The sequence below is a fragment of the Quercus lobata genome, chromosome 2, assembly GCF_001633185.2.
Source record: "Quercus lobata isolate SW786 chromosome 2, ValleyOak3.0 Primary Assembly, whole genome shotgun sequence".
In the NCBI taxonomy this organism is placed as follows: Eukaryota; Viridiplantae; Streptophyta; class Magnoliopsida; order Fagales; family Fagaceae; genus Quercus; species Quercus lobata.
The window spans coordinates 76,162,779-76,189,420 of NC_044905.1; the positions used below are offsets into that span (position 1 = coordinate 76,162,779).

The 26,642-nt window shown below is 36.7% G+C and overlaps 1 protein-coding gene, 1 long non-coding RNA gene and 1 pseudogene across 3 annotated transcripts; all 3 read left to right on the plus strand.

Annotated features, from left to right (window-relative positions):
- Positions 1–1,813: 1,813 nt before the first annotated feature.
- LOC115970994 (serine/threonine-protein phosphatase 7 long form homolog) lies at positions 1,814–10,573 on the plus strand. The gene is made up of 7 exons (XM_031090659.1): positions 1,814–1,832; positions 7,841–8,433; positions 8,521–8,604; positions 8,975–9,065; positions 9,177–9,569; positions 10,078–10,323; positions 10,469–10,573. The coding sequence occupies exons 2-7, from the start codon at positions 7,898–7,900 to the stop codon at positions 10,571–10,573; spliced, it is 1,455 nt and encodes a 484-aa protein (XP_030946519.1). The 5' UTR covers positions 1,814–1,832; positions 7,841–7,897.
- A 123-nt stretch (positions 10,574–10,696) lies between these two features.
- Positions 10,697–11,324, plus strand: LOC115976200. The gene is made up of 3 exons (XR_004088264.1): positions 10,697–10,909; positions 11,022–11,106; positions 11,234–11,324. It is a non-coding gene; the product is annotated as an uncharacterized LOC115976200 (long non-coding RNA).
- A 1,089-nt stretch (positions 11,325–12,413) lies between these two features.
- Positions 12,414–22,731, plus strand: LOC115976653 (annotated as a pseudogene). The gene is made up of 27 exons (XR_004088350.1): positions 12,414–12,744; positions 12,921–12,968; positions 13,072–13,314; positions 13,408–13,480; positions 13,759–13,842; positions 14,014–14,130; positions 14,903–15,328; positions 15,710–16,113; positions 16,251–16,350; positions 16,457–16,516; positions 16,601–16,687; positions 17,298–17,373; positions 17,458–17,600; positions 17,691–17,912; positions 18,019–18,075; positions 18,171–18,218; positions 18,504–18,590; positions 18,683–18,740; positions 18,846–18,913; positions 19,012–19,104; positions 19,188–19,244; positions 19,335–19,430; positions 20,034–20,063; positions 20,668–21,099; positions 21,205–21,379; positions 21,462–21,623; positions 22,010–22,731. The product of XR_004088350.1 is annotated as an uncharacterized LOC115976653 (transcript).
- Positions 22,732–26,642: the final 3,911 nt, after the last annotated feature.

Consider the following 26,642-nt stretch of genomic DNA (forward strand, 5'->3'; position numbering starts at 1 on the left):
AAAGTAAACTTTTTGCCCTTAAAGTTTGAGATTATTTTCATTTTGACATTTTTCTTTTAAAATTTTAATTTTAACCTTTCATGTTTGATTTTGTTATCATTTTGGTCATTCATGTTTGATTTTACTTTCTATTTAGCTCTTAAAGAAAATAAAAAAATTTAAAAAATTAAAGACCAATATAAAAATAAAATCATATAAAAAAGACCCAAATGAAGATAACCCAAATATTAGTCAAAACCATACTTCAGGAATCTTCAGGAACGAAATTGGAAAATAGGCCTAATTTCCCAACTATCTAGTTAATAGGTCCGGTTTTGAAAGAAATTGGGTTAGTAACATCTCGAGTTTATGACAGTTGATTTTGGGCCTTGTAAATCGACTCTCACAGAGTCGATTTTGGTTGTCCGTGACATCTGATGCGGTGTTATTGCCAGGTGGCAGCCATCTGAAAATCGACCATCAGAGAGTCGATTTCCATGTTGGTGTCACGTGCCATTGACGTGGACTGACGTGGAGCACGACCTGGAAACCGAGTGTGTGAAGGTCGATTTCTAATAGGATATTTTTGAATTTAACGCTCTCTCTTTCAGTCACCCACCCACTCACTCTCCCTCATCAGTCAAACGCCTCTACAGACGGACACTCTCGCTCACCCTCATTCACCCTCTCCTTCTCTCACTCTCTCAGCGTCATCGTCGCCGATGTCGGCCCCAACCCAGTCACCCTCTCTTTCAGTCACCCACCCACTCACTCTCCCTCATCAGTCAAACGCCTCACTCACCCTCTCAGCAAACCGACACTCTCACTCACCCTCTCCTCCTCTCACTCTCTCAGCGTCATCGTCGCCGACGCCGGCCCCAAGCCACTCACCCTCTCAGCCTCACCGACCCAGTCTCAGTCACTCTCTCGGTCACCTACGCGGTATCTGAAGGAAATAGAAGAACAAAAGGTGAGTCCCTTTATGCATTTTGCAATGTAATCAGTTCGTTTTGTTTGTTTGTTTGTATTTTTTTTTTTTAAGAAGCATTCTTCTTCATTCCCAGATTGTTGCTTCAATTCCTTCCCATTTTTCAAGTATGCCATTTCTCACTTACTTACTTTTTTAGATTCGAATTTTATGTTCTTAAGACAAATTTCGAAGACCCATTTTAGATAACATCAGTATTTTTTATTTCTTTTTGTTTGAGTATATTATTGTGATGAAGGAGGACAAAAAAATGGCATGACATGTGGTGTAGCTTTGAAGGGGTTGAATTTGGGTATTTGATTGCAGATAACACACATGCTTCAGATTCATCTGAGATATGTGTTAAATCTTGTCTCCTGTAAAATGTATCCAATGGTTATGTATATTTAGTAGATTTTCTGCAATGTCTTATGATAAGTTCACGGATACAAGGTTGATGTTCTTCCAAAAAGGTTACTCTTACTTTGTGTTGTCTTTTTACTTGCTTTAGAGAGATAATAACTTTGAACTGATTCATTACCACTATCCTATAAGGCCTGCAATTAGCTCTTTAGCAAGTTACTTTCACTTGCATCTATTAAGTTGCTTATCATAACTGGGGAGGCTCTTCAACAATTATACACTTATACTATTCATGTAGATGTCGTGGTTAAAGTAGAATGAAGCTAGATTTCCTTCTAAAGCTGCGTATTGTTTTTGTTTTTGTTTTCAATAATGTCTAGTATGTGCTAATTGCTTATCATTTTTGTGCAGTATGGCTGCTGCAAATGCTGGACAGATTAACCATGCGCAGCCTGGCCCCATTGACACGTCAGTGTTGACGTTGCAGCCCAACCATTGATCAGAAGCCATTTGGAATGGGCAGGTAAAACACACCACTAAAGATTTCACTTTTTTTGTGTGTGTGGTGAATTTCGTTTTTTGAACCTGGAGTTTAGTTTGTTTCTAAGTCTTTTCTTTCTATGAATATTACATGTTTATTTAGAAAAAACGAATGTTTAACATTGATGCCAATAAGAGATTTTATGACCTAAATATTTTTAAAGTGTAATTTTCTTAGTTAGCATCAAGTCATTAACTAGCTTTTAGAAATTAATAATAAATAAATAGAAAAAAGATACATAAAAATCATCTTCCAAACTACTTTTTATGCTAAAGCAGCATAGATTGAACTCATACATATTGTGAATTTTGCTAATTTAGTACTTTTGCAATTGAACTGGTAATGCCATGACAAAAACGTAATCATTTCCTCCATCATCAGCATCTTCATGGAATCTTCACAGTCAACAGCATCATAGTCTCATTTTCATCCTTTCTTCTGTGTCCTTGAAAATTCAACAAAAAGTTTGTGTGGATTGTTTTTTACACCTACCAATTATACATTTACAGAACTCAGTCAGAATCATCCTCCAGAAAGTAAAGATGATTCAAATTCTGAAGCTAAACATGCGGGTTCCAGTGACATATTTAGTAGTCGGGGGAAAGTTTGAATTAATGTCCATGATTATTGTAAGCTGACCAAGTTTTGTTTCACAACAAGAATCATAGGCTGGAAACATGATATATTGTTTTATTGATGGCTAGTGAATTCTAAGTAATAGTTTCTCAGTTTATTAATTTCTAGAAGGGAGTTACTACATGTAAGACCCGACGCTCTAGACCAATCAAACATGAGTTCAAATTAGCAATGATTCCAACTAGACCTTTAATTATTCTGAATCTTAAAAAGTACGACTATCTTAGTCCTTCCACCATAGCCACATCAAACATAACGGGAAAAGTTACAAATATTTGATAAGTGCTCCCTAAACTAATTCCTCCAAGTGAACAAGAGATCAACTACCCTTCTTGGTAACACCCATTAAATCCCAAATGCTCTAAATACTAGATCCATAAAGCATATGCAATATCACTAGGGATCAACAAATGATGGCTGTCAAGGAAACCAAAGCCTAAGAAAGAATTTACAAGCACAGTAATAGAAAGAATTAAAACAATACAAAAAATTTATAATTCTAAAGCACAAAAACAAAAAATTTAAAAAACCTAGTTCCTGTAGACAAACAAAGAATGGATTTTTAACATGTGAATTGCAAAAGTTGCAAAACAACGAATGAAAGAACTATATATTTCCAAAGAAATTAAACAAGCCAAAAGTTTTTTAAGTTCTCATGATTGCAAAAGAGAATCACGAAAGCAGGAGAAAAAGAGAATTTATCAACCTAATCAAACTTGGCTGCTAAAACTGCCAAGTATAGCAGAAGAAAAAAAAAAAAAAACAGTTCTGTAGACATATAAGCAATAGAATTTTAACATGCACAGAGAATCACAAAAGTTGCAAAACAACAAATGAAAAAACTACAATATTTCAAAGAATGCAAAAATATAAAGATAAATCCTCTCTAACTCAAGAAAGCCAAGCTATTCTCTGTTGCTAGATATTGGGGGGCAAGGAAATCAAGTAGCAACAATCCAAGTTAATAAATTACAATGCATACCAATGTAACTCCCAAAAAGCCCATAAATGCCAGGAGAAGAGAAAGCAAAAGCTTTCCCTCATAAACCATATTCAAGACACACTACGATTATAATTGTGGACTACAACAATAATAAGCATTGCTAGATTAAGCTGTGAATTCATTATTGAAGTTGCCAACACATAATGAACAAAAATAAAATAAGACAGCAAGACAAAGGAAGAAAAATTGCAATAGAAAATTCAAACCCTCACTTTGCAAGACTTGGAATTATAATTCGTCTCGATAATGAAACCTAGGAAATTCAGTCACAAACCCAAGTATTAGACAAAATTAAAACAACAAAAAACGTATCCTTAAAACTATTATGCTTGAAGGAAAGAAAAAGGGGAAGAAAAAGAGAGTTTATCGCCAAACTCAGCTGCTTAAGCCGTGAAGCAGCCAAAAAAGAAAAAATTTCTTGCTTCCTGCATACAGACAATGTGACAATCCAAACTAGAAATAGAGCTGCTAGCACAACATAACCAGGTTCCTCTAGAAGCAAGAAAACATCAATAGAAACAAGACAAGAATACAAATGTACAAGTGCTACGTGAAAGATGACCTACAAGGAATAGTATAATATCACAGTTAGTGGGAACACTATATTAAAGGACTTATAAGTAAAATGTAAAATTCAAGACAATATGAGTTTTCTTATTGTTGTAGTCTACACAGTTTAAGTTTGAGAAAGATTTAAGACTTCTACACAAACTCCACTGCTCAAGTACAAGAAAGTCCAAATCAGTTTCCACTCCTGCAGACAGATCAAGATAACTAATCAAACATTGTCCACATAAAACAACAAAATAGACATCACCAACTTATACAGAAGCATGTGATTCAGAGCACAAATATGAGTCCAAAATGGCAAAAACTTCAGCCTGAAAATGGACTTGGTTGGACAATGACAATATCTACCCACTCACTTTCTACAACTAGGAAATTAATTAGCAATAATCTAAGGTTACGAACTATGATGCAAACCCTTCTGAACGAATTAGCTCCTTGGTAATCGAAACCTATGATGCAAACCTTTCAAACTTTTATCAAAAGAACTATGATGCAAACACCCTAAAATAGTTGCTGAGGGCCAACATCTATAGGATAAATAGAATAGAGAATGTATAGTAGGGAACAGTATATTGAAAGAAAAAAAAAGAAAAAATAGTGAAATCAATAGAATAACATAATTTTTTTTTTTATTTACAATTTTGACTGCTGTACACATATCAAGATCAAAATGATAAAAAATTGTCCTCACAAAACTACAAAACGAACATCTCCAACTTCTGAAAAAGCATATGTACCTCAGTTGATAAATATGAATCCAGAATACTTCAGACTAAGAACAGTATCTTCTCACCACTTTCTATAACATCAATCTAAGATTATGATATGTATTTCCCAGAAAGCACACACCAATAAGAGAGTTTTACCAAATATTAAACAAGACAAGAGATGCAATGGAAGTTTCAACCCTTACTGAGTGAACCAGAATTTAGTCCCCTTGAGTGAACCAGAATTTATAGTCCCCTACAAAACCAAAGCCTACAAGTAGTCACAAAAGCAGTCACAGGCCAAGTAGTAGAATGTATTAAACAAGCAGAAAACTATCCCCATAACTTATACCCAAATCCCTTTCAAAAAAAAAAAAAAAAACTTATACCCAAATCAAACCCTGCCACGGACACAGAAATTTTCTTGTTATTGACATTTTTAACATGAACCAGAATAGCAGTAGTTGCAATAGAAGATAAATCCAGATAGTTCTGAAAGGAAAACTCTCTCCCACAAGAGGCATACGCAATATAGCAATAAATCAATACCGTCTCCCTCTGCAATAACAAACGATGACCAGCTTCTTGAACGAAACCCAGGTTAACCACAGAGCGATAAATCCATATAATTTTGAAATTCCTATAATTTCTTGAAACAAAACCTAGAAAATCACCAAGGTATTGCCTAATTTACAAGTATTAACATAAATCCAGGTAACTCTAACAGCTTAAAAACAGAGCAATCGCCAACAAATACAAGATAAATCCATATAAATCTGAAATCCCAATGCAATTTCTTGAAAGAAAACCTAGAAAATCACCAGGTATTGAAACAAAAATCCATAATTTGCAAGTATAAACATAAACCCATGTAACTCTAAAAGCTCTTTTCTACAAGATAGCATCAACAAAATCATATCAAATTCAAAACAAAGAAAACCTGAACCTCTGATTCATAACAAAGAAAACGAATCTCAGATTCGTAACAATATGTATTAATTGCAAAAACCAAAGAAAAGTGTGATGTCAGTACTACAATTTGTTTTCCTTGCTCATAAATATCTTAATCCAATACTTATATCTTCAAATTTTAGGATAAGAATAATGACATGCAGAGATAAAGAGAGCTTAATCAATGCCATAGGTCCCCAACAAACTTCATTTCCCAAGTAGGATACCAGATTGATTTAGAGAAGTCAATTTTGCTGCAACAAACAGCCAGCACCAAAATCTATAAAATAAATTGAACAAAAATACTGAATAGTATCATGTTTGGGCAAACAGTGTTTTAAAAGACTAATAAGCAAAAGGAAAAATCAAGAAAAGGGAGGAGATTGCTTATTGTTGCAGTCAACACAGCACAAACTCCTGCTCAGGTATGTTAAAGTCCAAATCACAATTTTCCCCTCCTGTAGACATATTGTTATCAATAACACCAAACATCACCCTCACAAATTTATAAAACAAACATTGGCAGCCTATAAAGAAGAATATTGTTGTTTAGTGAATTTGAGTCCAAAATAGCAAAACCTTCAGACTGACAAAGGATTAGTCAGGACGTTGACAGTATTTTCTCATTTTCAATGACTACAAAATCAAATCAGCTACAATTCAAGATTACAATTATGATGCAAATCCAGAGGGATAAGTTAATTCCAGAAAGCACTCCTCATGCTCATCACTACAGGATAAAGAAATATCAAAGTTACTTTCCCACGACCCACACTAATAAAAGGTATTACCACATCTGAATTAGATATAAGCTTGCCAAAATAGAATGACTAAAGTCAAACTAGAAAACAGGACAAGAATTTCAATGGAAATTTCGAACCCTTGTTGAGTGACTAAAATTTATAATCCTCAAGGAAACCAAATCCTAAAAAAAAGCATATGTTGCCTAATATTAGAAAAAAATAGGGAAAATAAACCTATAATTCATATGATTGAAGGAGAGAATAAAGAAAACAAGGGGGAAAGAAAAGATTGCTTATCGCCAAACTATACTCCATCACTTAAACTGCCAACAAGATCAACACTCCTTAAGCTGCCAAGCACAAAAAAAATATTCCATAGAGACTTTTTCACATGCACCTACAATTGCAAAAGTTACATAACGAGTAGAAGAACTCATCCATACAAGGCAAATCTTATATTTTTCTGACATTCAAACAACCTTTTTTCCTTTTTTCCCTTTTTTCTTTCCATCCTTTTTATTATCTATGTACCTGTTTTTATACAGTCACATACTTCAATAGTTCTTGACATATGTATTGAATACGACATGGTCAATTATAAGCCAAGTTTGATAACCCAAAAGACAAAATAGAGAACAAAGAAAAAAATATTATTGTTTCACAACAATAGTACATAAAGGTTATTCAATCACAAAAAAAACACATGTACACGATAGAAGAACCAAAAGCTGAAGTTAGAGAGATAGATAAACATCAAATGCAGCAAAAAATGGGGGTTTAAGAGTGATGGGGTTGGTGGGTTAGGAGTTAAGGCTTACCTTAGTGCACTTGCCTTGCGTGTAGTACAAACACATGGGCTTCCAACGATTCTTACTTACAAACATGTATATATATTAAAACTGTGCAGAAGTACAAGTGCAGCACTTCAAATCCTTTCTTTACTCTCTAAGGTACTTCTGCATGCATCTATAATATGGTCAATTTCCAAAATTGCACATACATAATCGGGTTTGTGTCTACATTTTAACACTATCTCTTCCTCACTAAATTTTCGTTTTAAATCACAAGATAGAGAAGGGATTAATTCCCTCCCCCTGTGATTTGTTTCTAAGTCTTTTCTTTCTATGAATATTACATGTTTATTTAGAAAAAACGAATGTTTAACATTGATGCCAATAAGAGATTTTATGACCTAAATATTTTTAAAGTGTAATTTTCTTAGTTAGCATCAAGTCATTAACTAGCTTTTAGAAATTAATAATAAGTTGTATGTTAATCCACCCCACATGTTAGTCCATGGTGGGTGTTATAAATACTATAAACAACTTCTATTGCACTCAACTTGCTGTCATATGTTAATCCATGGTATGTTTTGTGCAGGATCCAGGGTCCCTTAAATGTCGTGCCCGTAGTGAAGAGTTCTCGAATCGAGAGCCAATGGTGGACGATCGAGTCATTGACATCATTAAGGCACTTGGTTTGGAGGGACTTCTCAAGACTCCGGGTAGAGAGATTGATCATGGCCTGATAACGGCCTTAGTGGAGCGATGGCGGCCCGAGACTCACACATTCCACATGCCGCATGGTGAGGTCACCATCACACTGCAGGATGTGGAGGTTCTTCTTGGACTTCCTGTTGATGGTGACGCTGTAACAGGGAGCACACAAAAAGAATGGGAGAATGTGTGCGATGAGTACCTTGGCTTTCGACCTACCAATGAAGACCATCTGGAACGTGCTGGCCAAAGGATTCTCATCAAACGGCTTTTGGAGCAAGTTGCCCATCCACTGCCGCCTAATGCTGAAGACGATGAAGTGCATAGGTACGCACGATGCTACATCCTAGCGCTATTGGGGGATACAATCTTCATGGACAAATCCGGTGATAGGGTGCATCTAATGTGGGTGCAGCAGTTGGAAGACCTTCGCAACCCACGAAGGTATAGTTGGGGAAGTGCTTGCCTTGCATGGTTGTACTGACAGTTATGCAGGGCAAGCGATAAGAAAGCTAGTCAGATTGGTGGGTGTTTATTGTTGGTCCAGTATTGGGCGTGGGCCAGATTTCCCTATTTGTGCCCGGTAGTTGAGCGTGGCCCACCAGTGGGTGCTTATGGTCCTCCAGTGCGTGGTCCACTGTCCCTTAAGTAAGTCTGTACCTTAGTAACTTCATTTACAATATGTGAGCATTACCTAAGCTTACAATCATGTAACTTAAAATATAAATTTTTTATTTTTATTTAAAAGGGTTGTACGAATCATTTATGTCAACATTTAAAAATGTTAAACTGAGTTTCAATATATATGATTACGTTAATATACTCTAATTTTGTCATTGTCATATGGCTTGTATGTGCTTTGTTTTTATAAGGACTTTTTTCATTCTAGTGATATTATTAATTGAGGAAATTTCTATAAGATTCTATTAGTAGTTATATCTGATTACATTATAGTTTTAATCATAATATTATCTTACTTGGGAAGTTGTAGATATTGATCCCCTGTTCTTGATTGTAGGTGGGTGTGGGTCCCAAACAAGAAAAATAGGCCCGCCCAGGTCTTCAGGGACAGGTATCGGGAGCAAATAGCTTTAATGTTGCCAAACCAGGTATGAAAATGCTTTGTTCAACATGTTCAAGAACAAGATATATATTTGCTGAACTTTTAAATAGAAAGATAGTTGCCTAATGTGTTGCATATTTTTTTTGGGCTGTTGTAGGTGGTGTGGCAGCCGTATGAAGATGAATACGAGAACCTTCCGCTGTGGTGCGTTGCAGGGAGGGCAGTGTGGACGGCAATCGTGCCGCTTGTATGTTTCCATCTAGTAGAGAAACATACACCGGATCGTGTCGTTCGGCAATTTGGGATGATCCAAGAAATTCCCCGCCATGTTAACACGGACCCGGTGCTTCATGCAATTGATTTGAGGGGGAAGATCGGTGTTGATTGGATGCGGAGACATGCTATGCATCTCACGGACTGGGGTCATCGCCTTCAACGGCATTGTCAAGCAGTGCTTGGTGATATGCCTCTACAGCACGAGTACTTCGATTGGTTCACAAGGATAACTCGAAGGTTTATCGATATCCCTGGTGCTAGATTCATTCTAATGGTAACTTCTCCATGTGTTCTACATCTTACCGTACTTGTTACTTAGTTTACCACTGTTTAGAGAACTCTTCTTATGTGGTCCAATGTTTGCTTAGCATCAAACCTCCCTTTTAAATTGTTGTCTGCTTAAGATTGCTTATAGACAATCTTGTTGATTTACCTTATAGAGAACTTTGTTCATATACAAATCTAATTTGGGATGCTCTAAGGTCATATCTCGTATTTCAGCCTTTAGAGTTATGGTATACATTCATCTTTCCATTTTTATTATTTTTAATTTTTTTCCTCATTTGGCATTGGCAATTTGCATTTTTGAGAAGACGATATCCGCTAACTACATCTTTAATACAAAAGTTAATTTCAATTTAGTCCAATGTAACACTTGGTGTCCCTATAATTTCCAATTATTAGTTGCCGTATCAATTTGGAACCAACCTTTATTATACTATTGATTGGCTTTCTTCATTTTCATATTGCATTATTAATATACTTGGTTTTTCCATGTGCAGATTGAAGGATATGTCTGTGTGATGCGCCGTCACCCAGTGGGCATGGAGGAGCACAATGACATTATTAATGAGCTGGAGGCAGTGCATGAGATTGGGCGTGTACGACCTCGGGAACCTGAGGCCCCGAACGAGGAGGCAGCTACTCCTGTGGCAGCGCCTACTCAGAGGCCAAGCACTACTGAGAGCCCAAGCACGAGCACAGCTCCTGCCGGACGTTGCTCTCGTCCGCCTGTTGCTACCCCTCAGGTTGTCTCTACCCTCGATCCCTCTCCATCCACCGCACATCCATCCCTTAGCCCCACCATCCCTTCACCCACCCCACATCCATCCGTTAGCCCCACCATCCATTCACCCACCTCACATCCATCCCTTACCCCCACCATCCCTTTAGCCACTCCACATGAGTCCCCTAGTCCCACCATCCCTCCACCCACCCCACATGAGTCCCCTAGTCCCACCATCCTCCACCCACCCCACATGCCTGTCCTGGGTCTGACATTCGTCCACCCACCCCACGGTCATTTCCTGAGCTATCACCTATTCCATCATTTGACCTGGGTCTTGATCAAACCCCTCCTAACTTGCAACAGGACCCACCTTCCCACAGTACATCCACTGGCCCTTCTTCAGCCATCGACCCACCCCATGTTCAGCCTGAGCAGCCTGTTGGGTTAGCTGCAGCGGCAGAAGGTTGGCCAAAATGCATATCTAAGGCACCTCCTTGTGGGACAGGGGGGCACAAACATGGACACAACGCTGGGCCGGAGGCATCTGACGAAGGACATGCAAGACCTCCTCCTTATTATACGAGAAAGCGTAAGGTTCAAAAAAGGTAACTCAAATGATACCTTATTCCTTTAACTGGACATTTCAAGCTGGTGTTGAAAAGTTCATGAAATTATTTTTGTGGCCAAAATGATTTTAATGTACATTATTTGAACTAGGTGAAAGGTACAGTTGGGACATTAGCTGGAGGTAGATATTCATGTGTTTGTGAATGATACAATTCTTGTTGCTGTTATCTTCGAGGTACATATTCATGTGTTTGTGGTTATCTATGGTTCTCTTGTTATTAATGAAAAGAAGTTTAATTCCCGCTTCCGTGTGCATGCATTAACAAGAACTAACTATCTTGCTTTATGTTCTGTTTCAGCAGTAGCTACAAACTTGTTGCATCAATGATTCTTTGTTGACAATATTCTTCTTGTTTCCTCAGCTCTTATATTTATTTATAGTTTCTCCATTTCGTAAGGCAAGTGACTATGTTTTGAGGTTTTTTGGTTATTGGCAGTGTATAGAGATTTTCAACTTGTGATGCTAATGGTTAGTGAACTTTGTGCAGGTATTGAAGAAGTTGCTCAAGGATGATGCCATATCCAAAGCAAGGATTAATACTGAGGTTGGTTACTTCATACAATTAAATTTGTAAATGGTTCGTGGGTGTGTTGTTTTCCATGGCATGACTTATTTCTAATAGGTTTCTAATCTTTTTTTACTGAAAAGTATTTTCGTCAAAATGGGCTTCAAGCTTCAGGTCGTGGGTTCACGTCATAACCCACGACCTGAGGCATAAATCAATAATTGGGTTCTCAAAGTTACTCACAAGTTCATCTTTTGGAGGTTCATATGGAGGCATGTTTTCAAGTTCTGCTTCAGCAGCAGCAAGATAAAGTTAGCTTTAATTATTCTATGTTTCCGAGATTCTTCTTGCTTCCTCAGGTCTTCCATTTCTTTATATTTTTTCCTAAGGGGTATTAGAAAGAAATATAAAGAAGTGGAACACGTGAGGTTGCAAGAAGAATCTCGGTAACAAAGAATCATTAAAGCTAACTTTTTCTTGCTGCTTGTAAAGCAGAACTTGAAAACGTGCCTCCATATGAACCTCCGAAAGATGAACTAGTGAGTAACTTTGAGAACCCAATTATTGCACCTGATCGGAGTAAGCTGCCAAAACGGCATGGTGCAACTTCTGCGGCTCAGGTAATTAATCTTTATTTGCTGAATTTGTACTTCATGCAGAAGTTGGGCTTATGCTCTGCTTTTTGGTCATTAGCCTTTTCTTGTTAGCCTATCATTAAATTGTAGAAATTCTGGAAGTATGCATAGGATTGCATTATTTATTTATGATTGACAAAGAATATTTAAACTATATCATTCCACCTTTTTGTTATCTTTCCTTGTATGCTTCATGATTAAATAACCATTATGTTTTGCAAAAAAATACATCAAATTTGCAATTAGGGTGTATAGTTGTCTATTCAACCCATTTTCTTGCTAATCATCTTTTTTGGAGTGTTAGGTCGTACCATGCGAAAATAATTGTTGCAGATAATTTTATAATCTATATCATTCACCTGCAGACTTAATTTACTATAGTGGGCTTGTTATGATTGGTTATTTAATTGTCATATCCTTGCACATCATTATCATTATTTATTCTTGAGTTGGTATTATAATTCTGTATCCCTATATATGCATTCTGATATCTTTGTATGCTTCTGGACAGAAAAACCATTTGTCTGGCTTGCACAAACCTTATTTGAAGCTATCTTTTGACACGGTTCAACAATTAATTGATGTGAAGAGTGACCTATTGCATGTCGTTCAAAGAAACCAGGAAAAATTTGATGCTGCAGAAGCATATGAGTCCATTATAGCAGGGAAAAGGTAAGGCTCTATTCTTCATTCAGGTTCCATTTGCGTTGAACCAGCCATTATTGCCCTTTCAATGAAAAGGTTATTGTTTTCTTTCTGCAGTTCTACTCCCTAGCACTGACCTTTTACCTCTTCTTACATGTGGTATCTCTTTACTTATCCCAAAATATTTGGTATTTCATCTGCAGAGAACAAAGGCCTCAAGATTTTGTAGACTGTATTGTTGATCTCCGCGAGTATGATGCTCCTTATCATGTTCGATTTGCCATTGATAATGGTGATTTCTTGTTCCTTTCTATTTCTTTTGAGATTTCATTTTTATTTTTCTATCTCCTTTAGAGACACTGAGAAATTGATGACTCAGATGTACGATGTGGGCAATGGTATGACGTTAGTATATCCAGTACTGGTCTTATGCTGGAAAAGAGGACAGATCTTTTGCAACGTGCTGAAGTGCATGTTTGTGCATTTGTTATTGAGACTACAAAGCTTCCTTTGAAATTTCCTGATGCTGAATACGATTTAATAATGATGATTTCGTACATGGTTGATGGACAAGGGTACCCGATTATTAACAGAGAGGTACACATGATTGGCTTAAGCTTAGTGCTCTTTCAGTGCCTTCTCCAATCTATTTCTTTTGACTTTTTTGTGTACACTCTTCTGCTTTGACAGCTTTCCTGATAAGAAAAGAGTTGGGGGAGATAACGTGGATAGTTCCTTTGAAGCCTCAGACCGAATAAAGATGGTAAGATTGGTTACTCCTTTCATCCTTCAAGGAATTATCCACTTCATCTTATTATTTATTTGATTGTGTTTCGCTTTGCATCTTAAGAGCCCATCCAGAACATTTGTAATCCTTAGTAATTGAGATATAAGGCCTTGTTGGGCTGAGTTGATACCTTATACTAAGCAAATGATCGTTTTTTATAGCTCTTATGCAGTGCTTTCTTAGTGAGTTTTACTTGTAGTAAATAAGTACACATGCAACTCTTGCATTTCTAATTTACTTCAATCTGGTTTCAGGATATGGGGCACTTAGAGGACCATATCAAAACCAATAAGAAGCAATCCCCTAAGGCTGAAGTTCAAAATTCTTTAAAGCAAGAGGTATGGAAGTGAATTTTTTCTTCTCAATAACCACGTTATGAAGAATCACAAGACTTAAATCTAATCCTTTTCCTTGGTCATGCCTCTATTCGGCCTATTGCAAATAGGCTCCATCTTTATAGCTGTGATTTCTACTAGTTACTTATTAATTTTAAAATATGTTGCTACCAGATTCTACAACTTGAGAAGAGATTACAAGACCAATTTGAGGTCCGCCGGGCTTTGGAAAATGCAATGGGATATAGGTCTTCCTCTCAGGATAATACAACTGGAACAGTAATGCCCAAGGTATACCTTCTTGCCTACATCTCCCAAACACTGATGTAGATTTGTTTTGGAGAGTAATTTATATAACTTTTCTTGCTAAAGAGGGTGTCCAATGCTCTTCGAACATCTGACTATTCCCTTCAGTGTGTGTAGTTATTTTGTCCCACAAACACCAACTAATTACAGGGAGGAATCCCTTGGGGGTGGTCCGAAGATGCTGGTTGTGGGTTTTGAAGTTTCAACCCAGGACCTCATTGATCTAATGAGGCCTTAGGAACCACTAGGCCTTGGGGATTTTGAAGAGTAAATTATTATGAACTACTTATACAGTTTAACTGCAGTTTCACCATTTATGTATTTTGTCTATAATGTTGTCGTAAATTTTATCCTAATATCTTAAGGTGTTGCATTATCTCATTATATTTCTTAATCAAAGAGAGGGAAAACCGGAAAACCAATACTGTGAACAGTCTATATCTATGGAGAATTCCCACTTTCTATTTTATTATTATTATTATTATTTTTTGTAATTATGACTTAGACACCATGTGTTATCTTATCCATAAAGGTACTTGTAACTAATGAATCATATGCTCCAATATCTTATTTTATGGTTTAATGCTACTACTAATTGTCATAATTTTTTATGATGCCCTTGTATAACCCCAGTTAACCATGGAATCATGCATAATTCCTATGTTAATTACAGCCTCTGGTTTTGGTTTTCCTTTTGCTTAATAGCTGCATTTTCATTTTCATACCGTAATTTAACGCTACTTTTCGATTACTCCAGCCAGCCACAGAGTTAATCAAGGAAATTGCAGTGTTAGAGTTGGAAGTAGTGTATTTGGAGCAATATCTTCTCTCCTTGTACCGGAAAGCATTTGACCAACAAATAACTATATCTCCATCTTCCAAGGATGACAGATTAAAATCACCTATAAATACTCCAAGAGCAAGGATCCACAAAGCTTCCAGACTTGATATTACATCAAAGAGGGAAAGTTCAGTTGCACAAACTGGTTGTCAGTCGCTTGACAACCCATGGAAGGAATCCAATGGAATTGGTGGGGAGGAGAAGCTATTAGATTCTGGTGTTCATCGCTGTCACTCCTCATTATCTCAACGTTCAGTGTATTCGACTAGGACTTCACCTCCAGTTGATTCTTTGTCTAAGGCTTTACGCGCTTGTCATTCCCAACCTTTGTCCATGATGGAGGTAACTTGAGTCCCATCACATAACCATCTCTACTCTCTAGTTGGAGCTTGGCTCCCCCAGGACAGCCAATTGCATAGATCCACACTACATCAAAAGATGTGTTAAATTTTTTTATTTTTTATTTCCAGAAATATATCCTATTAATTTCAGTTTTCTTTTAACCCAACTTTTTACGAAATAAATGGAGACAAAATGTCACTAGTGCCTTGATGTGGAGGTGTTATTGGCAATAACTTGCAACTGCAACAGAATTATAACAAAAAATGTTTGAGGAATACATACATGAGTTCCCATTCCTAAATTCATTCATACGTTCACAAATTCATATATTGCAATATGGAGACCTTCTCTGGATTATGACTTTCTGTTGTTTCTCTACAGTATGCTCATAATACTTCGTCAAGTATAATCAGTCTGGCAGAGCATCTCGGTACCCGCATCTCTGATCATGTTCCAGAAACACCTAACAGGCTTTCTGAGGATATGATTAAGTGCATGTCAGCCATATATTGCAAGCTAGCAGACCCGCCTTTGACACATAATGGCCTGTCATCTCCCAATTCGTCTATGTCATCGATGAGTGCATTTTCTCCACAAGATCAGTGTGAGATGTGGAGTCCAGGGTTCAGGAATAATTCTTCTTTTGATGTACGCTTAGATAATCCTTTCCATGTGGAAGGACTCAAGGAGTTCAGTGGACCATACAGCACCATGGTTGAAGTCCCTTGGATTTACAGAGATGGTCAGAAACTGGGTGATACTGAACATCTGCTACAAAATTTCAGGTGAATCTTTATGAAATGTTTACTCAAGAAAATATCATACTCAAATGATGTTGAATTTCATTTGATAATGGAATCACTTAGATGTATTCCATGCTCTCTTGCAATTTAATTATGGTCATTGAGTTGTTCTGTTACAGGTCCCTTATTTGTCGATTAGAAGAAGTAGATCCTAGGATGTTGAGTCATGAAGAGAAGCTAGCATTCTGGATTAACATACACAATGCGTTGGTGATGCATGTAATGATTCTTATCAGTAGATATATTAACTGTACAGTGTTAATTCCTGCGTATATCTTTATTTCCGATGCAAATGAAATTTAATCAGCTTTTTGCTTTCCAATAGGCATATTTGGCTTATGGGATTCCACAAAACAATGTAAAGAGAGTTTTTCTACTCTTAAAGGTGGGATGTTCCTCATTGTTCCTTTAGGAGAATAGTTAATGTTTTACGTGGTTATTTGTCTTCTTACACTTTTCCACTATCCAGGCAGCATATAACATTGGGGGTCACATCATCAGTGCAGACACTATACAGAGTTCTGTCCTAGGTTGCAGAATGTCTCGTCCTGGGCAGGTGTGCCTAAGCCTTTTCTTTTTTAAAAGTTATCTTGAGATTATATGAGATTAGTGTTGATATCTTTAGTAAAATTTATGCATTTAAAGTTATGTGAAATGATGTTGGGCTTAAATTCAATTACTGGCCTTGAAAGTGTTAGAACAATAGTTAAGTAATTAAATTCACTCTTTCCCATTAGCTTAAACTTTTGCTATAAGCGGTAGTTTAACATGGTGTTAGGGATGGTGATCCTTAGTTCTAATTCTTTCTCCACTCCACCTCCCATTTAAAGTTAAAAAATTCTAATAATGATTTAAGTGATTAAATTTATCATTTCCGATTAGTCCATATCAGAAAGTTTTTCTTTGGTAGACACAAGACCATCTCTTGCTGCACAGCAGAAAATTTTAAGCCTATCCTCTTATTTACTCTTACTCTTCTCAGTAGGAGGTCAAACTTATGATTCCCAAAGACACATTATCAATTTTTTTTTTGACTTAATTATCTAAATTAATTCTCACTAGAAACAACAATTCCTTGTTGAAGTTAAGTGATTAAATTTATCATTTAAAGTCAAAATCCTCATCAATTATTTGACATTTATTTTAATTATACCACTTGCATGTAGCCAAATTTAAATGCATCATCCACGGTTTTCTTAAGTGAGCGTGCTGTTCCTGTTGCAATATTTGAAACTGATGCTGGTAAAGTTCTGCCATGGTTTTCTTAAATTTCATTTGCTTCTTGTTTATGTACTAAAGAAAGCATGTACACATTTGAATTCACAGAAATAATGAAGCATTATGTGCGGAGATGGTGCAAGATTTCATCAGATGTGGGCATTCGATCCATTATTGACTGGTCTTATTACAAGCAAAGGCTTAGTTCAGCAATTCAGAAAGTTATTACCATTCCTGCAGCAATGCAAAAGGTTTTGTTGCTTGTTCATTGTTATTTGTTGAAGTTATGTATCTCCCTTTTTCTTTTGTGTGCCTCATGTAAGATGAGTTGAAATTTTCAGGTTGCGAATCCCGTCCCTAGGGTACTGCATCCTGATTGGCTGCATAAGAAGGTTCGTGAGAAGGAGGACAAGTTTCGACAACGCAAATTAGTTGATATCTTCAGCTCGTTGAACAGGGATGCATTTTTGAAAAAGAATAGTGATGCTGCTGGCGCCAATGGTGTGATGAATGAAGAAATTGTTAAAGACTTGGAGGACTTTGGAAACAAAAGCAGAAAATCTGTAACTGGACCTAGGATAGTTTGTGATTCACCTTGTTGTTATGACAACTATTCAAGTTCTAGAAATTTTCATTAGAAATTTGACTGTCATTTGTCATATCTCACAGCCTGCAGACTGGGAGGATAGGGAATATATTGATGATCCTAGTGAGGTTAAACCTGAGGTATTAAAACTTTGTATTTCTTTCTAACTACTGAAAATGCAATTAGTATCTGTATAAATTATGTGCTTCCATTAATGTTTATCTTGGTATTGCAGGGTTATGATTCAATTCCAAAAGAAATTCCAGACCCAAAAGCTAAAGAGGTTAGTTGATTGCTTAAGAAGCCATGCATACGCAAAGCCATGTATATGAATTAATGCCTAGCTTTAATGATGTTGGACCCAACACTACTACTAATTGTCATAATTTGTAGGGCTAGTTATATTTCAAAAGGCTGCTTTACGTTCCACTTCTCTCCTCATTTCCCGTTTTCCAGTTTGATGTTTAATGCTGCTATTTTGTGATATGGTGCCTATAGAATGCTTCAAAAAAAAACAAAAAATATGATAGAAGATGAAAAAATCTCATAATTTAGTTTCCCTGATCAGCCTGATAACTGGGATGATGAAGAGAATGGTGCGTGGAAACCCCCAAAGGTACCTAATCCAACGTATAAAGGACCATGGAAGCCCAAGGTATGCCAATTGAGCTCAAGAGATACACAAAAATGCTTGAAGCTTGATTCTCCTTTGCAGTTTCTCATGCGCTTGCTTTTTTGACTTGACAGAAAATTAAGAACCCCAATTATAAAGGAAAATGGAAGACTCCTTGGATTGATAATCCAGGTATTGTGAAGCATACCTATATAATTTTTTTCATTGATTATAAAATATAAAATAATTTGGACCGCCAGAGTTGACATTAAGTGGTTTCCTTTTTCCTATGTCCAGAGTTTGAAGATGACCCTGATGTTTATGGGCTTAAGCCAATTAAGTATGTAGGAATTGAGGTTTGGCAGGTAGGACATAAGTCTCAATCTACTATGCTAGATAGACTGATTATTATGTTTCTCTTGTTATCAATAAACTATATGATTAATGGGGTCAAATAATGCAGGTAAAGGGTGGGTCAGTTTACGACAATGTTTTGATCTGTGATGACCCAGATTATGCAACACAAGTTGTGGAAGAAGTATTTGCAAACAGGGAGGTGTGGCCCTTCTCCTTAAACTTCATTGTTAGATTCTAGATCAATAGCAGTTCCTTATTTGCATATCTTTTCTGTAACTTCAGATTGAAAAAGAGGCCTTTGAGGAAGCAGAGAAAGTGAGAAAAGCACGAGAGGAAGAGGTTCTTAACGATACTTACTGCTGATTGCAATTTCTTTAGTCTTAGTTGAATTTCATTCCAAGTGATTTTAAATCTTCAAACGTCATGCAGGAAGCTCAAAGAGCAAGAGAAGAAGGTGAAAGGAGGAGAAGAGAGCGGGGTTCTGATCGACGGTACAGGGATAGATATAAGGACAGATACAGAAGGGTTTGTACAATTGGCATCACTCCTTTTAAATTTTTCATGATTTCATCTGTTTCTTTTGGTTGTTTGATGATCACCCTTATGATAAAAGTGATAAAGCCTATCATAGGCTTGGGCCAGCCAATCCTTTAATTTTTGAGGAAATTTTGGTCTTCTGTGATTAATTAATTGATTGTGTTGCATTTTCTGTGTATTTAATGGCTGTTCCCCATCAAAGGCTTCTTTACAGACGTGACAAAAGACATTTTTCATATCAAGATTTTATTTTTGTGAAGATGTCGTAATAATACAATGAATTTCCTCTGTGGTTGTGTCCAACCAAGATTTTCATTGGAAGCTTTTGGCCTTTTTTCTAAATAATGTTGAATGTACTGCCAATCAGTTGATGGAAACACTTCTTTATTTTAATGGAATTTTATAATAGGAAACTGATGCAGATTGATGATTGTTTTATTTACAAGTTGACCACATTCCATATAGGGAGAGTTTTAGAGAGCTTCCCCCCCCTACCTGGCTCTCTAAAACTCTCCCTATTTTTTGGACTCAAAAGACTTGTATGATTGTTTCAAAGTTTGTCCTAAGTTCAAGGTTTAATTTGTTATGCAGGACCGTCGTGATTACATGGATGATTACCATGTAAGCTTCATTCTTTTCTCTACTTATTTTTATTGCCAAATAGAGGTGGTATTCGTCATGACAAGCATATGTTTTTCTTCTACTGCTGAGAGTTCCCAGTAATTTGTTCAACATCCCCAAGTATTCTGAATTATTTTTATTTACAAGTTGACCACATTCCACATAGGTCTATTTTTATTTATTTTTTTCCTCCATGAATATTAATCTCTAGGAAATCCTGAATGTAGTAAGTAAATTCTCTTTTTGGAAGCATCTTATAGCAGACTTACAGTCAAACATATTGGAATCTATTTTGTTTATTATTATTATTTTTTGTATCTTGAGAGGAAATTTGAAAGAATGTTGGTGTGGAGCAGTTGGCATTGGCAATGTATTAGTGATGAGTGATTTGGAACACACCTTTCTTGTTAAAAAAAAAAAAAAATTGTTTTTTCATTAGTTGGGATGAAGAATGAGTATGTGAAAACAAATTTATTACAATGGGTCTATTTTGCCTTTGATGTCATGGCCTGTTGTGTGAACACAAATAGAACACTGATACTCAATAATTTCAGCCATTTCTTAGGGAAACAATTATTAATTGCAGTTTTTGTATTTTGTGCAGAAATTTCTACTGAACAAACGTGAAATGGAGTTGTTGAAGTTAGAAAACAAGGTTAGGTTTATCCTTGCAGTTGTGAAGGGAGAGATCATTGTAAGTAATAGGAAGAGAGCTGATCTGTTTGTTGAGCTGCAAACAAAAGGTTTCACTCCTTTTCCAAAGAAAACTAAAGCTGTTGAGCCAGAAGTTGCTGGTGCAACTGATGATACAGAAGAAACAGAAGTGAAATCTCCTGCTGACAGCAGTAGTAATGGGGTACAGATAAGTGATTATGAGTATCTACTGGCCATGGCAATTGGAAGCTTGACCATTGAGAAGGTTCAGGAGTTATGCGCTGAAAGGGATAAGGTCAATAAGGAGGTTGATGATTTGAGAAAGGAAACTCCAAAGTCCTTTTGGAGGACAGATCTTGATGCTTTGGAGGGGCAACTCGATGTATGACTGAAAAATTAACAATTCCTTGTGATGATTTGTTTATTTTTCTGTCTTTCTATTTGTTGACTGTTTTTAGTTTTATGTCATTTAGGAGCTAGAGAGAAGTGATGTGAGTCAGAGGAGTTAAGAAAGAAAATGAGAGGCAAAGCAAGGGGTGAAGCTGCTATGAAGTCTGCTAGACAAGCACCCAAGAACCCACGCAAGAACAATAATAAGAAGGCAAATAATGCAGAATCTGTTGCAGAAGCTGTCTCGTCATCTGTGGCTGCAATGGAAATTGGTAAGTGTCAAAAAATATTATGTTTATTATATGGGAATTACTTTTTGTTTGATTTTTGGTTTACTTCTGCTTCATTTACCAGAGAAAGCTCCTGAGGCAGCAAAACCCATAGACAGAGCAGGCTCTAGGAAAGCTCCTGCTAAGGTCTGTTTCTGTTCCTATGTTCTATTTTTCCTTGGAAAGGATGAGCTTAAAGAACGACTTGCTGCCTATAACCTCGATGCATCTCCTGATCAATCAGCCGGTAAATGCTATATTATTATATTTCATTAGGTTGTGTTATTATGATCTTTACACAACTCAGCTGTAATGTAAGAAAAATTACAGTGGATGATATGGGGATATTGTTTGCAAACCAGTTAATATATGATCTTGTGTGAGAAATTGTGTTTCTATTATTCTTCTTCATAAAATCAATTATAAGAGAACAAAATACTGTAATGTACATAGATAAAAATTTTCCATGTTACAAGCACCAACTAAAATTTCCACTTGAGATTCAGCATCACTAATAATTAGTTTCTTGTGAATTTTTCGATGATCTTTTACCATGATCATTGGGAATGTGTTGGACTGTTTTTTCTGTAAGTATTCCCACAGTAAATTTCTCTTTGTTTTTATGCCTGACAGCCATGGAGACTGAAGTGCCCAAAGTACCAGCCAAGAAGAAAGAACCTAGCAAAAGGGCTGCTGCTGCACAGAAGAAGAAGCCCTTGGCAACTGTTTCGGAGATATCTGATGATGATGATGATGATTATAATGATATTAATGAAATTGATGATGATGATGATGATGATGATGAAGATAGTGAGATAGAAGTTGTAGCTACTCCAGAAACGAGGAAAAAGGGCGGGGGAAAACTGGCTGCAAATGCTAAGGCAGTTAAGGCCCCTGCAGCGGCAAAGAAGAGAGGTGCAGCGAATAAGCAGCAGCCTCAGACATTGGCCCAGAAGCTTTTAACTGACATGTTAAAGCCTGCTGAAAATTCCAGGATTTCACTGGAGAAGAAAGTGAGAAAGATGAGGGCATCTCCATTCAACAAGAAAAGTGGTTCTGTGTTGGGAAGGGTTGGTAAGGTAAATGAAGTGACTGAAAATGAAGAAAATTCCGGTTCTGCTTCTACTTCTGCCAGTACTGAAGAAACTATTGAAGTTGCACCAGCAAGAGCAAGACCTCAAAGGGTGAACCAAGTTAGAAAACAAGGTATGTGTTGAGTGACTCTGAAAGTGAACATGCCACTGAGGATTCTGAATTTGATGAAGTGACTGATGAAAGTGAAAACAAGAAAACAAAAACAAAAAACAAAAATAGCATCACCTCTTTTGCTTGCTAAGCTTAACTTCTTTTTGTGCTTTCAGAAAGAGTATGACAGAATATGATCCGCGTCTTGTGGCTCCAACCTGCTTGTACCTGGCATCAAAAGCAGAAGAAATCACAGTGCAGGCCAGGCTTCTTGTATTTTACCTTAAAAAATTATGTAATTACTTGATACTAGATTGATTGTATGAATTTCCGCTAAATTCAATTGTTGTCATTCTACATTAGTGTGTGAAGTGCTTACAACATACCTTTCTTGTTTTACAGATGCTGATGAAAAGTATGACTCAATTAACTTGGTAAGCGTCCAATCCCAGCATAGTCAATTTGGTGTGGCTGCTGCCAGCACACATCACCATGCTTCTCAAATTCTTTGCTTGCTAATTCCTGTGCTTAATGACCATAAGCCTTTATTATGAACATCGCATTTTTGACCATATAATTAATAAATTGCAATAAAATTTTCGCCAATTTTACCATTATGATTTGGTAGCTTGTAACAAGTGCAGATGCTCTTTGATAACCTTTTTTTGATGTTGAGTAGAGATGAAAATGAAAATGAATTGATAACATGTTGGATTACTGTTTTGGTGGAGTTGGTTGTACTTTCTTTTCTTTGACTTTTCTTCTGAAATGGATGCTGGTGTCTTTATGAAAGTTTATTCTTAATAGCACACTAAATAAGTATGGAATGCTTCAATTAAAAATGCAGGTGCTATGGGCCAGGTAGTTGCCCATCAAAGAGGGTCGCATGGGCTAGAGAATTGATAGACGAAGAAGCAGAACAGTTCCTCATGCCTCGTTTCATTGACCCAGATTCAGAAAGACCTTGGCTTGCCCAGAGAATGGCCTTGAGGATACCATATTTTGCGTAAAGTTAATGGAAGGAGACCTGCTTATGCTTCCCAGCAACTAATATAAAATCTGCATAATACGTTTTATTTTTAAGTCTTTGATTGGTCAAGTTATGAGAGAATAGCATGGTGCCTTTTGATGTATGAACTTCCTCTATAGATTGTTTGGCTTATATTTTGTGAACTTGTCCGATCAGCTTGTGTTAAGATTCTTTCAAATAGTGTTTCAAAAGGGACAGTATCATTTTCAGCAATTCGTGACTGATGGTTTTGTAGAAGCAAGATGGTTTCTCCATTTGAAAAACCAGTTTTAGTTTCTCGGAACAAGCAGTGAGCATTTTATAGTTGGGCAATAATAGGTCTCATGTTGACTGCCATGAAGATCAAAACTATAAACACATGGGTTATGACTTTATGTTAAGTGCCAACTTTGGCATCAACTTTAGCTCTCGTTTGATCTGGCATATGTATTTCATGCAAGACCTACAAGGGTTATGACTTTACAATAAGTCCCATTTGGTCCATTTCGGTCTAATTTGGTCCACTTAGGTCCACTTTGGTTAATTCGGTCCAATTCAGCGTATTTGGTCCTTTTGGTCTATTTTGGTCCAATTCGGTCCACTTAGGTCCATTCCGTCCATTTAGGTTCATTCGGTTCACTGCAGTCCAATTCGGTCTATGAGGTTCATTCAGTCTATTTTAGTCCACTTCAATCCTATTCGGTCCACTTAGGTCCATTCAGTCCAATTCAGTTTTGGGCTCGAAGTTTTATTTTATTTTTCTTAATTTTTAGGTTGAAAAGCATGAAATTTTATTCTATTTCTGTCAAACTCTTTAGTTTTAGGTTAAAAAATACAAACAAAATAGGTATTGGAAATAAAGATATGGGCCCTAGAAAAGCAATAAAAATAATAAAAATTCAAAAAATTACCTGAAAATTAAAATTTCAACAATATAGGTATAATAATTATATTTGGAAAGAAAAAAAAATGCTACAATTCTAAAATTATATAATAATTTAAACTTATTGTAATATGTAACATGTATTCCATAGAATGGGGGTGTACTTGCTCAATTTGGTGAAGAATGGATCAATGATGGATTATAGCTCAATCTCATCGGTGGAATGTGTGAGGACGGTCTCTCTAGGCACGTCAATGTCTTACACCACTAGGGAGACACTTGGAATGCTAAGGGGCGTAGAGACACGTCAATGTGTTTGGCACTATGTTTCAAATAACATGTTTTAATGTGTAAAAAACATTACTCAAATTTTTTCCTTTCTCTTTTGGCACTTAAACTGTACCAGCCTTGTGATTTTATCGTGAATATGAATGCAAATATTTGAATAATATAGCATGATTCGTTGAGATGAGTGGCGTTTGAATGCTATTTTTATGCTTAGTACCTGTTTTTAAATGGTTACAATATACCGTCTATCAAAGTCTTACACTAAAGCCTGTGTGATAAAGTAAGAAAGTTTCAAATTTGAGCTTTTAGACTTGGTGTGGTTCTCTTTAGTCTAAAATTTCATTAAGGTATGTCCTTGCAATATATGGAGACAAATAACCTAATTCATTTAATTTGACTCTTGCAATTTAATTTCAGCATTGTAGTTAGTTTTATGCACAAAATAGGAAAGTTGAGTTCAGTGTTATATCCGTCGTGACTTTTTACATCTATACATTTCTATTTAAAGCAATAAGTTATAAAAATACCCCTTTTCACTTGCCTGTTGAAATTAGTTCCCAACTTGGGATTAAAAAAAAAAAAATCCCCCAGTGGAAGTCGACCATCTTATAGTCGATTTCCACTGGGTTTTTTTTTTTTTTTGTTTTTGTTTTTGGCACCTACTCGTGCAGCAGTAAACCATAATTGGTTTCCCTTCCCCTGCAGCAGTAAACTAGAGCCAGAACACATAACATGAGCAGCGATAAACAAGTAGATACAAGCATATGATACTGGTAAATTGCTCGTACATCATATGCAAACAACTGGATTCAAACAGTTACTATTCATACCCATTATAGGTTCCCTATTAACGGACAAAAAACATTCAATACTAGCTATCATCGCTTCAAAGGAGGGCCCTGTGGTTGAATTTGCCAAAGTAGTAGCTACTAATGCCAAAGTAATATAATTGCTGGCATTATAGGCAAAAGCTGCACAACGCAACTATAGTAACAAGTACAATGGACAGCAAATAGTTCAATTACAACAACATTCAACAATAACCAAAATAACAACTAATAAATACAACATAGTCTCCATATTAGTCTACCACTTGTCTATACTAAACCATACTGATACAACATACTCTACATAGTTACCAAGCACTTCTCCATACTGATACAACAGACTCTACATAGTCACCTAGCACTTGTCCATACAGAAGATAACCACAAGTCCCACGTACAATGTGACTTAGCAAAATCGAGTTTCCGCTTGCCTGCCAAAAATTAAAATACGGTCATTAGTTTCCAAATGCAAAGAACAATAAGAAAATGAAATTCTGAATATATTATATAAAAACAGTGAGGGCACTTGCCTAGTTTATAGCAGTACCACTTGTCGATGCCCCACGGGAATTGGGACAACTTCTACGGTTATGCCCCTCTTGATGACACACTCCGCATCATTGCCTCGGTTGAGTCTCCCTCAAGTCTGGATCTTCCCTCCGGCTTCCCCGTTCTCGCTGTACCCCATCCATTTCATTCCTTATTCTTGACTTCACAGGACGACCTTTGCCCCGCAACAGCAGTGGGTCAGGCACCCATCGTGGTCCGGAAACGTCCCTCCACTCAGACTCTGACTTTGGTACCACAAAATTATGTGAATATGTGAGAATGGCGTTGTTCAAACTGTAACATGGGTCAATATAGTTGGTCGCATTGAGATGCAGATCTTGAAGAACTTTAATTGCATGTGAACAAGGGATCTTCAAGTTTTGCCACTTTCTGCAACCACATGTTCTAGCAAATATGCGTACTTCATGACTGTGGTTTCCCCCTCCACCTCTATGGTCATTGTACGGGGTAACCACCTGATATACACCCTCTGCATGATTAAAATTCCTCACAGTGTGTCCTGCA